Source organism: Corvus hawaiiensis, chromosome 21, assembly GCF_020740725.1.
Source record: "Corvus hawaiiensis isolate bCorHaw1 chromosome 21, bCorHaw1.pri.cur, whole genome shotgun sequence".
In the NCBI taxonomy this organism is placed as follows: Eukaryota; Metazoa; Chordata; class Aves; order Passeriformes; family Corvidae; genus Corvus; species Corvus hawaiiensis.
Window position 1 is genome coordinate 7,753,845 of NC_063233.1, and position 14,798 is coordinate 7,768,642.

At 49.8% G+C, this 14,798-nt stretch overlaps 1 protein-coding gene across 2 annotated transcripts in view; it reads left to right on the plus strand.

Annotated features, from left to right (window-relative positions):
* The window catches only part of ASTN2 (astrotactin 2), a 319,207-nt gene that overhangs the window by 118,619 nt on the left and 185,790 nt on the right, over positions 1-14,798 (plus strand). For both annotated transcript variants that reach the window (XM_048325211.1, XM_048325212.1), the window contains exon 7: positions 10,619-10,786. In XM_048325211.1, coding sequence (XP_048181168.1) covers positions 10,619-10,786 — 168 coding nt within the window. The remainder of the gene's footprint in view (positions 1-10,618; positions 10,787-14,798) is intronic.

The window sequence follows — 14,798 nt, forward strand, 5'->3', positions numbered from 1 at the left end:
TTAAGGATTTGAAACAAGGGACTTGTCTACACCTTGACCTGTTTCTAAAAGGCTTTAATGATTGTCCAAGCCACACATGAATGTTTGAAATCTTCACAGATCATTCCAAGTAGCTGGAGAACAGAAACTCTTGCATTTGGGGCATGAGGTTGCTCCAGTGCTAACTCGTGTCCAATGGGGATGGGAACTGGCCAGTTCAGCACTTGGGCTGGGAGTTCACACTGGTTCTGGTACTTGCTGAAGGTCAGCCAGGAAGGCAGTGATGGAGACAGGACCTCGGCATCCTGCTCCCAGCTTGTGGTTCTGGCCCAGGGAAGACAGTGTATCCTGAATGAGAAAATAAACAAAATGGAATGAGACTCCATAGAATGAAAGTGAAAAGCTGAGCCTGTGCTTGCCACCAAGAAAGGGGTGGCAATGCAAATTATGCAAATGCAGAGAACACTCGAATGAAAATGACAATGAAATGCCAATAAAACAGATTAATATCCTTGAAACTGGGGGAAATGGGATGATCTCCAGTCCCGACTTAATGACTTTTCTGAAGAGAAAGTGGCAAGAGGACTGGTAACAACGGTTTGGAGAAGAATTAAAATGAGCTTTGTAATGAAACTGTAAAATATAATTACAAACTGTGAAAACTTTTTTAATATTTTTTATGAGAAACAGTCAAATTCTTTCCATAGAAGCAGCCAAGACATTTTGCAGTGGCTATCACTTTCCCTGAAATCTCATCATTTTATGCGATGACAGCCCCTTGCCTGGGAAGAGAAAAAGCTCTTAAAGTTGTCCCTTCTTTCTGAATAACAACAAATCCCAAGGCACCACCCAACAGGCAGCAAAATATTACAAAGCTTTTAAAGACATCGCAGAGCTGAGCTGGGTTGGGAAATTTCAGTGATACCCAGGAAAAATGTGGCTGGATGTGTTCGCCAGGGCTTGGCACCTGGAGTTTGATGCTGATGGAGAAGAGAGGCCCTGCTTCCCCCTGGAGATCTCCTGTGGGGGATTAAATCGGCTTTCTACAGGGTGCTGAAGAGGGTTGGCATGAGCATCCCTGTGGCATCGAGGTGACAACAGAGATGATGTGTTTGGCCTGGCAGAGTCTGGGAGCTTTGATCAGTCTTGAAGCAGCTTCTGGTGTGGCACCCGCCGGTGGCACCGTGTCTGGCGAGTGTCGCCGTGCGCTGAAATCGTCTGGTTCCTGAAGCTGTTCCCTTTGGTGTTGCGCAGGAGGATAAGGCAGGCTCTGCGAGAAGGCAGGGACGGTGCATTCACGGGAGATGTTCCCATGCGAGGGAGCGGTGCCCTCTCGTTCCCTTTTGAAATGTGGGATTTCAATAGGCGTCAGGAGCCAAGGAGAATCTGAAAGCGGAGCTGCTACCGGCACCTCTGCAGGAGAAGCCAAACAAAGGCAGAGGCTGAAAGAAATCCCTCTCCTAGACGATGAGAACTCGGCTTTGAAGGAAACTTTAAATAGATGCCAGCCAGTTCTGGCGTGCCAGCAGCCAGAGCCAAGAAAAGAAAGAGGGGGGGAACCTCCCCAAATATCTCCAGCCTTGGAGAAGAGCAGCTTTCCCTGCTGCAGCAAGAATGGCGTTAGAGAAAGCAGCTCCAGAGCCTGCTGGAGTGGCAGGGTGGGAAAGGGGAGGGGAAGGACTGGGACCAGAAGCCAACTGGCAGCCAGGCTCGGAGGATATATTCCAAGCAGCAGTTCTGTAATAACCAGCCTGTCTCTGTTGCCCTTATTTCTCCCTCAGTTTGTTTTCTTCCTTTTGTTCATTTGATGGGGTCCCCCTGCCTTGCTCCCCACTGAGCAGTTATTGCCTGGTTTGTACAGCTGCTGTGCCTTCACTTCTTGGAGCAGCTGGATCAAGGAGAGCCTGGCAGGAGCTGCCGTGGTTGGCAGGGAGGGCTAGGACCTCCTGCTTCCCAGAAATGGGTTGGTGCCTCTAAATCCTCCCTTCGAATGCAGTGGTTGGAGCATCCTGTCCTCCCTTCTGCTGCTCTAGGGCTTTGTGTTTCGAGGCAGCCCCTGCCCGTGCTGAGCAGAAGGAATTGTTCTGATTTCAGAGGTGGCTCAGATTTATGGAAAGAACCGTAGTGGCTTTTATGAGGATATGGAAATGCAAGGCATTATTTAGAGGACCCTTTAGCTGTGTCAAAGGGGGGAAGGAAGGAAAGAGAACCCCTCCATCTGAGTAATAAAACCTCTCATGAATATGTGAGCCACTCAGCTCTACATTCAATAGTTGTTTTTTGGTTTTGTTTCTTTTTCTTGTAAGTAGTAATTCAAAAAGTAGAGCTGGAGCAATGGGAATGGCTTGCAGGGAAGGCAGGGCTGGAGAAAGATACTCCGGAGGGCTCAGCCTGGAGTACCTCCTTGCTGCACAACAGTATGAAATATAGTATCAATTAAAGCTTCCCATTTTTACAGCCTGTGAGAGGTTATATATGGTGTGGGTGGATGTTTGTACTTTAGTGGGAGAGGTGGGTGAGATCTTCCAGCAGTGCAGAGGGAAGCAAGAGCTGCATTTAGTGAGGGGCTTGTAGGGCTTTGTTTTATAAGTGGAAATAAAGCAAAGGGCATAAAGCAGGTTTCTGTCAAATCTCTGGGCATTTACAGCCTTCTTCCCTCCTCTTCTGAGGTGTGTGCCTGGGGAGATGTGGTGATCCCTCTGCACCTCGCTGGGCTGTGGGATGGGTGTGCAGAGCGGTGCACAGAGCTTGGTGTGGGCAGGCAGGGTCTCACCATGGGCTTGGAGCTCAGTGTGGGCAGGGAGGGTCCTGATTGTGGGGTCAGAGCTCAGTGTGGGCAGGGAGGGTCCTGACTGTGGGGTCAGAGCTCAGTGTGGGCAGGGAGGGTCCTGACTGTGGGGTCAGAGCTCAGTGTGGGCAGGGAGGGTCCTGACTGTGGGGTCAGAGCTCAGTGTGGGCAGGGAGGGTCCTGACTGTGGGGTCAGAGCTCAGTGTGGGCAGGGAGGGTCCTGACTGTGGGGTCAGAGCTCAGTGTGGGCAGGGAGGGTCCTCCCTGTGGGGTCAGAGCTCAGTGTGGGCAGGGAGGGTCCTGACTGTGGGGTCGGAGCTTGGCATGGACAGTGTCCCCACCCTGACGAGCTGCCTGTGTGATGGCTCTGTCCCTGCTGCAAGTGTGGGTGAACTCTCCCAGGATGAACACTGCCCTGAGAGCAAGCCCAGGTTCCCCCTTGCAAAGCCAAGAGACTGTCAGAAGTGGAATTTCCACTCGAGGCCGTGTTTTGGGTTGGAGCATCTGACAAGACGGCAGAGGTGGAGGGAGCTTCTTTTTTGTTTATTCTTTTAATCTCCGTGCATCTGCGCCTGCCTGCCTGAACGATGCCGTGCTGTCCTTGCCATGCAGCTGATCAGTAATTGTTTCATCTGCAGATTATTTCCTACCTTCCCCCACCACAGTTTCCTCCAAGATGCTGGTGAATTGGATGCTGTGATTAGCAGCCTGTGTTAATTTTCCCTGAAGATTGCTCTGCAGACTGCAATTGTTGGGACTCGCAACAACTTCTCATTTTGGTTTTAATTAAATGTGTTGCTTTAAATTGTTTGTTTTTGACATTTCCTGCTCAATCTTCTGCAGCTCTCGGAGGTGACCAGACATTACCTCGTGCCCTCAGGGCACTCAGGATGTGCTGCACACGTGGCCACACAGAGATGAGCCACAGGAGGTGGGGACTGGCTGTGTCCCCATCCCGTTTGGCAGCAAGGAGGAGCTGGAGACACTCTCTGATTTACAGGTGAAGCTCCCCAGGTTTGTACCAGAAGGATGGAGAAAGAGATCTGATCTCAAAGCGATCTCAGGTCAGACTGGATGGAGCTCGGTGTCCCTGCCCACAGGACAGGGGTGGAACAAGATGATCTTTAAGGTCCCTTCCAACCCAAAGCAGTCTGTGATTCTGTGATCTTTCCAGGCTTTCAAAAAGATTCTGCCATTGGCGTCTCCCGTGTTCTCCCGCTGTTCCCAGATCCACAAGTCCCCCCTGAAATCAGCAGAAGGAATTGGTTTAAAGTAAGTTTTTTCTTGTCTGTGACCCTCCCAGGGTTTTTGCAGTATGGAGACCTGGGTCAGGGCTTTGACAGAAGCAACACTTTCCTGTTGCAGACTCGGTGTCACGTCTGGCTGCCCCAGGCCCCGTGCATTTCATGTAAGGTGGCCGTGTTTGGGGGCAGCTTTACAAATTGCATTTTATTTCACCAGCTCGTAATCACCAGGGTCACCTCCGTGCCTGTGTTACAGCTCACTCCCACTCCCGTGGCTGCCTGCCTGGCAAGAAAATGTGAGCAAATGGCTGCAGTGTAACCAGACATGAACTCTAAATATTAACATCAATTTATGAACTGTATCAGCGTGGATCAAAGGGATTCCAAGACGGTTTTACGGCGTGAACGCTCGTTGCATGAAGAACTAATAAGATTCTGGAGGCTGAAGTACATCATGTTTTTATCGTGGCTTTGACAGGCTTGTGAACCTGCTCAGCGGCTGCCCGGCTCCCCAGCCCCGTGCCTGCCAGAGGCATTCCCAGCTTCTGGGCTAGCTCCATTTGCAAGGGAAGCCAAATACTTCTTCTTCTCCTTTGCAGGATTCACTGGGGCAAAGCCAGCGGGATTGGTGTTGGCGTTTGGATGGTGTCAGCAGTAGCTGCCTCAGAGCCGGGAGCATCCTGGGAGAGGCAGGGGGTGCCCAGCCTCGTGGGGAGGGGGCATCTCCTGGCACCTGCTGAGCTTTACCAACACCCCTTACCCTCTGATTTGGGAGGGATGGCACGGCTTTGGCCTGCTAACCTGCTCTCCCTGCCGTGGATGGAGAGATGCAAACATTGACTTCTGCATTCATACAACAAGATTATCATAGCTCCTCTGTGCTTTGTGATGTGATTAGATTTAGGCTGGATTTCCCTGAACCCTTTTCTGATATCTGGAGAGCATCACTGCTAAAGAGCCCTGGGCTGCAGCGTGGGAGTTGGGAGATACGGAGCATTAAGGAGAAGCTTTTTTTTTTGCAGGAGTCTCATTTCTGTCTCAGCCACTGCTGGCCCAGATGCCTTCTGAGAACAGAGGTGTGCTCTTACCAACAGCTCCACAACTACGTTGTCTAATGTTGCCATGGGAGATCTCGTTGCAGCATGAGCTTGACCACAAGGCAGGGTGGGCAGATTCCTTCTTGCTTAAGTTCAGGAAAAGTTGGCTGAGCCATCGCCTGCCTTCCAAAGTGAAGTATGTGTGTTGTTTGTCAGAAGCTCAGCCCTGGAGAAATCAAGACTGACTGACAAGAAAACCCAAAGAAATGGCAGAATGATCAAGAAAGTGCAATTTAACACTTTAATTGTAACCCTGCTCCTCCTGCAGGAGAGGTGGTTCCAGTGTGAGCTGTAATTACACACAGACTTGTATCGCTAATTGACTTCTGCTTTGCCCGGGTGGGAAAGCTCTGGCAGGATTGGTGGTGTTTCGAGGGGATGGGGGTCTGCAGGTTTGATCGTCGTTGGGTTGGGGATGTGAGAGCCCATGGGTGCAGTTCCTGTGCTTAAAATACACCCTGGAGTCAAGCCCTATGAGGTAAAAACTGTGTGTCCTTCAGCTGAGGGAGGACTGAGTGAAAGATGTGTTTATAGGCTTGGGCTGTTTTCAAATCTTTCTATCTTAACTTTCTGTTTAAGCATTTCACCTTGTTCAAAGAGAGAAATAATTGAAAAAAAAAAAGTAAAGAGGGTTGGCTTGGATTTTAACCTGGTGTGATGCTATCCCTGGATTCAAACTAGACTATAGAACTTAGAGTTTGACTTAAAAGTATTTAAATTATTCCCAAATCACCTGATTTTGTGCTGAGCAGGATGGGGATAGTAAAGCTGAGCACTGTGTTAGTCTGTGGGTGCAGTCCTGCCCTAAGCCCCGTTTCCTTGCTCAGGTCAGTACATCTGTGTCCTGGGCATGCAAAGTCTGTCCGGTTCTTTGGCATTTTCTGGGAGAAATTTCAGAAGCAGAAATTTTTGTGCCCTGGGACCGGGGCAGGAGTGGGAGAGAGTTGATCAAGGGGAAGAGCTGATAGGGGAGGAGTTGTCTCTTTGGGCAATGTTCTTTCAAGTTTAACAAGGGTAAGAAAAGGGTCTCTAAAGAAATCAAATAGGGTTATTCTTTGTACCTATAGAATGAAGCAAGAGGGATCATCTTTCCTCTAGTGTTTATAAAAAATATCTCTAACAGGATTAGAGCTGTGTGGTAGTAGAGGGCTGGATACATTAATAGCAACCTGTAGTATGACCTCCCATTGCTTCCCAACACAAAATGCTAATTTTAGATGAAAAGGAATTTTGTTGGCCAAGAAACACTGAATGGACCAAAGATGACAAAGAGAGCAGAGGGAGGGAGAAATAGATGTTCTTCAAAAAAAATTATGTTTTGATCTTTTCTCTTGAAAAGAAGGAGAAAGGAAAAGCCAAACCCTTTTGGCTGCCTTTTGGGTGCTTTGTTCTTTTCCCTTGTTAGATATCTCTTCTGAGCTCTTTTATCCTGTTGTGTTCTTGAAAATGATTTTTGAAATGTCAAAACTTCAAGCCTCTTTTGTCAGGGCTTAAGCAATTGCACTGAACTTTGAAGGAGACCCCAGCATGAGAGACATGAACTTCTGACGCTGCCTTAACTCATCCAGCTTTGATCAGTGCTGGGGAAGGAACGGGGGAGCGGAAAACACACGCACAGAGAAAAACAAACAAATCAATCCCCTGAGGGGCTGCTGGACCTCATGGAGCTGGGAGAGAGTTGTAGCTGTGTCCTGGTGTTCTCCACGCTGCTCCATGGCATTGGCTGGCTCGTAAAGCCAGCAGCATTTGAGGGATATGTCCTGCTACGGGGTTCTGGAAGGTGGTGCTGGGTGGATTTGTTGCTGTATTCTCATGTTTGGTTGATGGTTGCTTTACCCTGAGACCTAAATGGCTCTGTTCAAGGGGAATTTCAGGAAACTTCTGAGTGGGAAGCTCCAAATTTGTATCTAGGAGGACACCTGGGAGGTTGGCAGCAGAGGACAGCAGGATGGACAGTCCCTCCAGGTGTCTTCAGAGTGTCTGTGCTGGGACTGCTCTGGGGACTGCGGGCAGCAGCTGAAGGTGCGCTCCAAACTGGGCGTGAGGGTGATTTAGTAGGGTCTGAGGTCCTCGAGGAAGGTTTTAGGAGGGTGGTTTGTAGTGGGTTCTACCCCCCTCAAGTCCCCCATCACTCTCCTTCCCTCTATCCAGAGACTGTGTGTTGGGGGAAACACACCCAGTTGTTGTTCCCAACAAGCTGAAGGTGTTTGAAACAGCTCTTGCTTAGAAGATGTTTGTTGTCAGTAGTTTCTAAAAGGATTTGTTCCTCAACCTGCCCTTTCTGAACTTTTCAAGGTGGTTTTGATATGTACATGATGGTGACTTTTGAAAACTGTTTTCTACACGTGGATTCTTGGAAAGTGAAGAGAAAAATTTTGTGAAAAGGCTTTGAAATCATCACGATTTTAGCTTTCAAAATATTTGTAGGATGCCTTTTCCTGTTTATTTCCCAGGCAAGCTATAAAGGGATCGAGATTGGGGCGTTTGTTTGTTTGTGTTTTCAGTGGGAGTGAAGGTGATGAGGGCGTCTGTGAACATCTCTCAAAATCTTGCCACACACTCAGCTTTTTCCTTGCTGGAAGTTGTCCCCTCCTCCTCTGGGGAAGGGAAGGGAAGGGAAGGGAAGGGAAGGGAAGGGAAGGGAAGGGAAGGGAAGGGAAGGGAAGGGAAGGGAAGGGAAGGGAAGGGAAGGGAAGGGAAGGGACGACCTTTAATTTCCCAAGGTGTGGGTTTGTTTCAGACTGAGGTAGAAAAGCCTCTATTTTACACTGAGCCTGAATTCAGGACTCTTGGATTCAAATGTTTCCACTTGTGCTTTTCAAGCAAACAAACACACAAAACCCCTGAAAAACCTGATAATGAGGATGATTTCTCAATCAGGCTTACTAAAATCAAAATAAGTAATTAATCTTCAAAATACCTGGAGCTGGGGAAGGGGCTGGAGCACAAGTCTGATGAGGAGCAGCTGAGGGAGCTGGAGAAAAGGGGGCTCAGGGGGAACCGTCTCACTCTCTACAACTCCCTGACAGGAGGGTGGAACCAGCTGGGGTTTGGCCTCTCCTCCCAAGTAACAAGCAATAGGAGAGGAGGAAATGGCCTCAAGTTCCACCAGGGGAGGTTTTGGTTGGATATAAAGAAAAGTTTCTTCACAGAAAGGATTGTCCAGCCCTGGCACAGCGTCCCAGGGCAGTGATGGAGTCCCCATCGCTGGAGGGATTTAAAAGGCACTTGTGGATGTGGCACTTGGGGACATGGTCTGGTTGCCTTGGCAGTGCTGGGGGAACGGTTGGATTTGATGATCTGAGAGGTCTTTTCCAACCTAAATAATTCTGTGGTGGGGAGCTCCAGAAGTCACCCCTCCATCACCCACCTGACCACAGGCTCTTCCCCTCTGTGCAGCAGCTCCTGGGCCAAGATGCTCTGCCAGCTCCAGCCACCTTCACCTTTCTGAATGCTAATGATGCGTCTGGTTCGTGTCGGGTTTGCTGCTGTTACTTGCAGGCTGTAGTTTAACCAGAAGTGGGGTTCATTAAGGAGGGATTTAATCAAGAGCTGCTGGTTTCGCTCTTCTGTCCTTGGGTGCAGAGGGAATTGTCTGTAGCCGAGTCTCAAAACAACTTTACGTGCTTCCCAAGCCTTGCTCTTTATTAGGGAGCTGCAGAAACCTGGAGGAAAACAAAATTGACAGGTTACTACAGAGACACCTACATGTAAATAGTAAACACTCCCAAAGGGTTCACGATGCATTTCTGCTTGGTAAAAAGAAACCAGCAATTGTTGTTATTGGTGTGTAAGGCTATCTTTAAAAATTCATTGAGAAGAATAATTAGAGATAAAACCACGTGGCTCTAAGAAACTTCTTTGTGCTCAGTGTTTCTCTGCTTTCCAGTGGTGCTGGGGGGCTTTACGCAGTGATTTACTGCTGCCTCGTGTCTGATTGAGATGTATCCTGCAGCCTTGGCAGGGCAGCTCCTGCCTTGCTGTTTCTCCAGAGCTGCTGGATCCTGATGTCTAATTCTCATTTGCTTGAGCAGTCAGTAGCTTGGCAGCCTCCATTGGCTTTGAGTGTAGAGATGCGCCTGTGAATATGTTTATGGTATGTAAACACTCTGCGACAAAGACTTGTGTTTATGGGAAATTCGGGCTAGGATTTGGATGGTGCTGAGATCTTGGGATGCCTGAAAATGAGGTCACTCACTGGGATGCTTGACTTGAGGCTCTGCTTGTTTTATCCTTTGCATGGATAATGTGGTGCAGGATGAGGGTGAGAAGGGCTCCCTCTTGCTAAGCATCAGGGATCCTCTTCAAAAGGAGATCCAGAGTTTGTATTCAAGCAGGTTCATGTGGGGTGGCTGCTGCTGCAGGTTTATTGGCTTGCTTTTTTTGTCTCTTGGCTTTCATCAAAGTAGTTGGTGCTTAAAACAATGATGTCCTAGTCCTTTACTAAGTGTCATAAGCCTCAGAGTTTCATGATGATAGGCCTTGGATCTATAGATTTGCTATCCCTGGGTAATCTCTGAGAAGGATTTCAATCTTCAGACAGTGGTTGCAAATTTTGTCCCCGTTGCAATTCCTCAGACTTAGTGGAAAGGTGGCTGTGGGTTCCTGGACTACCTGACAGTTCCCCTTGCTCACTCCTCCTTGCAGGTTTCTTCTCCCCTCTTTCTGAGGCTTTTACCCTGGTAAGTTTTGCAAAACACCACTTAATGGCAGAGGTTTCTTGGCTCCCCTCTGATCTGTGCAGCACTGTTATGGAGGCAGTCTTATAATCAATGTAATTGAAGATCAGAGTTAATGAGGACCTCTGTGCCTGCAAAATCCCCCAAGCAATGCTGGGCCTCAGATGTTAGATAAGGAAATGATTGGGCTGAACTGAAAATCTATTTGGCTAATTAGATGATGCATATTCCCAGATGCCAGTGGGGAAAAATACATTTTGCAAAATAAAGAAGCGTAAGATTTTGTAAGAAAATATTTTTGGCAGGAATTCACTTCTAACTCAGAGGAGGGAGAGAGTGGGGGAGTGTCTGGTACAAGACAACTCATACAAGAAGTTGTGTGTTAGGCCAGTTCACTCAGCTTCAGCTAAAGGGGTGAAGTGGGAACAGCCTCTGCTGCCACTGCCCATCCGTGCCCTGAGCTCCAGGTGCCTCCTGGACAACACCTCCACGAGCTGGGGCAGTGATGCTCTGATTACAGATCAGAATAATTACAGTGGTCCACGTTTCTGTAGAGACCTGGGAATCCAACCCCAGTAATGTAAGGGCAGGGAAGTGTCTGGGCAGAGGAGCAGGTGGACCATTTGCTGGAGCAGGTTCCTCTGGAGAGGAACAGTCAAATGAAGTTCTTTGGGACCAGCTGTCAGTGAACTCGTTATTATTTTGCAGATATTGTCATCACAGCAGCTCCTGAAGAATGCAGTGCTCTGATGTTGGGCCAAAATGCACGTTTGGTGTTTTTCTTTTAGATTTCCACACTTACCTAACCCGCTTTTTTCCCACTTCCTCCAGGCAGCAGCTTCGTTGTGAGCGAGGGGAGCTACTTGGACATCTCTGACTGGCTTAACCCAGCCAAGCTGTCCCTGTACTACCAGATCAATGCCACGTCCCCCTGGGTGAGAGACCTCTGTGGACAGAGGACCACCGATGCCTGTGAGCAGCTGTGTGACCAAGACACAGGTAAGGGAGGCCAGGGGAGAGTGCAGACCCTGGAAAGGTCAGAGATGTGGGGGAGAAGGTTTGTCAGTGGGTATTTTGATGCCCTCTTCGCTCATCTCTGCTCTAGCCTGGTGGCAGGCACGGGGGACTGAGAGGTACTGGCAGGGTCACACAGTGGTGACTCCCATCAGAGACTGTAAAGAAGATGGGCACAAGATGGGGATTTGAAATGGTGGATCTACCAGTTCTTTGGTGTGGCAGCTGCAGGCACATGGAGTTTATCTGCTTCTAAGCTGAGTTGTTTTGCTGTCCAGTATGGAAAACCTACTCGTGAGTTTACCCCATCTCCACCCCTTTTCTGTTCTGGCCATTCCACTGCAGAGCACCACGATTCCCATTAGTGCTCCTGCCTGGTGGTTATCTACGTTGGATCTGTCCCCCAGCCCTTCCTGGTGGAGTTGTGAACTCTGCCATCCTTCCTCATCTCTAAATGAGCCTTCTGCTGAACGTGTTCTGCTTGTGTGCAGCAACTGCCCTTGTGGAGCAGCAGCCAGCCCTGCTGGGACTCAGGTGTGGGGCTGGGCAAAGGAGAAGTGTCACCTCCCCTTCTGTCTTTCCTGGATGACACATGGAAGTCCTGGAGTCTGTTGTGAGGCAAGAACAGAGAACACAGGAAACAGGGTGACAGGACCTGCCATAGGAAGGTGGCCTGGGGACTGTGCTGGGTTTTTGTGCTAGGGTGTGCTGTGGCTCACAGTTGCTCACCAGCCTTGGTGCCTTCCTGGTGGTGTGGAGACAAGTGTCCCTGGTGGTCCTGGCTTGCTGAGCTTCCGAAGAGCACCCAAACCCCGTCTCCTCACAGAGCGGTGCCATCCCAGTTTAGTCCGGGCTCTCCATGTGGGAGCTGCTTCCCCCTCAGCAATGAGCTTCCTCACCTCCTGTGTGTATGAGATTCCTGGCTTCAGGTGAGGGTGTTGGTGTCTGGTTCTGCCAGAGGGTTTAAAGGATGGCTCACTGTGGAGAAGGCTTTCCCTAAGCCTCCCGAAGCCCCCGGCTGTCGTTAATACACGGATTAGAATAAGAAATCCTTCAGAGTCATGAACGCCTCATGGGGTGGTGGGGGTGACCCTGTTCTCATCCCTCCCTGCTCAGCTGAGATGCAAATACTGAACTTGGTCTTACAAACTCATTTTCCTGGTCAAGACAGGTCTTTTCTGCTTAGTATTCCTGTTCCTCAAGGCTTGTCTGCCTCAAGGCTGTCTGGAGGCACGGGCAGGCACGGCTGTAGCAGAATGGTGACGCTGGATGAATTCCCTGTGTAGACAGCCCTGGGCATCATCTGAAGTCCCAAGGAGGGCTGGGAGGTGATGACAGACATCTGACAGCCGTGCTGACAGATGGAGATGGTGCAGGAGGAGGCTCTTCTCATCCAGATGTTGCAGAGCAGAAGGATTTTTGTTTCAGGCATTGGCAAAACGCAGCCACCTCAGTGGGAGAGGGAAGATGCATTCAGCTGTCCCCTGGTTCAGAGGAGGAGAGAAACAACTCTGCCTCCAGCAGAAACCGTGGGGAGACCGTATGGAGCCAGATCACGACTTCCCTGTTGGAAGAGCCCTGTGGCTCCCCTGGCCAGCCCCATCCTTGGCTGCTTGGATCCTGGCGTGGCCTCTGCTGCGAGGAGCGGTGCTGTCCCGTGCCGGCCCAGCTGCCGCTCCCGCTGTGTCCCCAGCTCCCAGAGCAGCTTGTGGCTCTTGCTGAGTTCCCCATGCTTGAGCAGGATGTGTCAGATCTTGTTTGCAGGGAAGGGAGCGATGCTCGTTATCCCAGGAGTTGCTCTGTCCTGGCACTGGGCTGGAGCTGAATCTTGGCAGCTGCTCTGTGGCTCCCAGCCCTGGTGCCCATGGTCCCTGCTGGCCCATGGTGAGGGCAGAGTAGCCTGGATCTCAGCCTTCAGGTCCCTCACCTGAAATGTGTCCATGGGCTTCTTCCCCCTCTCTTCAGCCTGGGACAGCACATGGATAAAACAGAATTTTTGTCCTGTCTGCGCCAGTTATACCTGCATGGATCGAGCAGGACTGGCTGATGGGGCTGCTGATCTCCATAGCCTAAATCTAAGACTCCTTAAGAGATCCAGGCTTCACAAGAACTGAAATTAAGCCTTTGGAATTACTTGCTTGACCCTCTACCTCAGGACATAACCCTGGGCACCATGTCTGTTCATCACCATTGGCCAGCCTTGAACTGGTGAGAAGTTTCTCCAGCAGGCTGAGGCAGACTGTAACCCCATGATACACTGCATGTACTTTTAGATTTATTTTTATTAATGTCATTCTATTTTTAAGGGTGATTTATTTTTATCACCATGAGGGAGGAAGGCCTGTGGTTTTACTGTGGCACATAAATCCTGTCTGGATTTCAACCTTTTCGGGTCAGGGATTTTATCCTCTGTGAGCATCCCAAGTGATGGGTGCCAGGGATTCCCCTGTTCTCTGCCTTCTCAGGCTGGGCAGAGAATCCATGAGAATGATGGACTGAAGTTTGTCCTCTCTGGAGGCTGAAAGCCTTCTAAGTTGCCCCTGTGAAGAGCAGCAGCACCAGCACTGAGGTCCTCCAGCACATTTATGGCTAATCTAACTTCAGCCTTACCCTTGGAGCTGCTCTCCATGACAGTGGGGATCCAGCCTTGTCCCAAGCTTCCTTGCTCCAAGGTGTAGACAGACCTCTGTGGGCAGGACCTGTCCTTGGGGCAGTGCCACGGGCTCCTGGCACACCTTTGGACAGAGAGCCCCAGGTCACATGTGCACTCTCTGGTGAGACTCAAGCTCTTACCTTTCCCAGCACTGAACACGTCTGTGGGTTGGAGTTTTGGATGGGATTTGTCTGTACAACATATTGACTTGTGACTCTGGACGCCGAGTACTCCTTCAGTGTGAAGAATAATTCCCGGTGAAAACAGAGGCTCTGGAACAGTAGGGAATGCCAAAATCCACTTTGTTGCCTGCCCTTAATTTGCCTTCCCTCGTGTCTCTGTCGTGTGACTCACTCTTTAATTAAATGATTGCTGCCCCCCTGACACATTTGAAACCTGTGTTGCAAAGCCCCAGCTCATCAGAGCGTTTCGGAGGGAGCACTGACATCTGCACACGAGCAAAATGTCATCTCCCTCATCCCTCCTGCCTTAGAAACGGCCAAGCTGGTTGATCTGACTGCAAATCCAGAGACAAATGGATGCTGCTGAGGGGCTCCTCCCTGCAGAGGTGACACAGTGACCATGCCCAGCTGCCACGTTGGAGGGGACAGGCACCTCTCCAGGGCAGGATGTGCTCCTTGGCTGGAGATGTTCAGCCAAAATGCCCCATCCTCCTGGCAGATGCTGCCTGTGCTGCTTGAGATGAGAACAGGGAGGGTTTGTTGTCTTGTGGGACTGGCTGTCAGCTCTCCTCACTCTCTGTATTTTGAAGAGATGTGGGAGCACTGCTGGTGCCGCCACTCGTGCCACACACTGGGATACCCCTGGGTAAAATCCAGGAGTGCTTGCCGCCTCGCTGGCCTCCCTTACCAGCCTCAGTGAGAGCATCCCATCCAGCAGCATATGCAAATCCTGATTTGTGAGCACAATTACCTGCTTTGTATGCACAAAACTAATTCACTTGCACATTCTGTGGGCATTGCTGAAGAGATCTGCTGGAGAATCAGTCCCTCAGGGCCAAATGCTGGAAGAAACAGCGTCTGATTTTGTGCTGTCAGGCTTGCTGGAGCAGTGGCATAAATGAGATGGATAGCTACCTTGATTAGCAGGTGCAAAAGTGTTGAAATTTTTTTTCCCCATCTATAAATCAGGCGTTTCTTCATCAAAATTCTCTCATTGCATCCACAATTGGTAGCCCCCCCAAAAAAAAAATCAGCAGTAAGCACGAGCTTGAAAGAACCAGATGAAATGTAGTAGCAAAGGTTCTTTTCTGGAAATTGGCAGGAGGAGATAAAAAAAAAAAAGGTTTCCATCATCGTCCAAATGGGCCAGTTTGTCACCAGA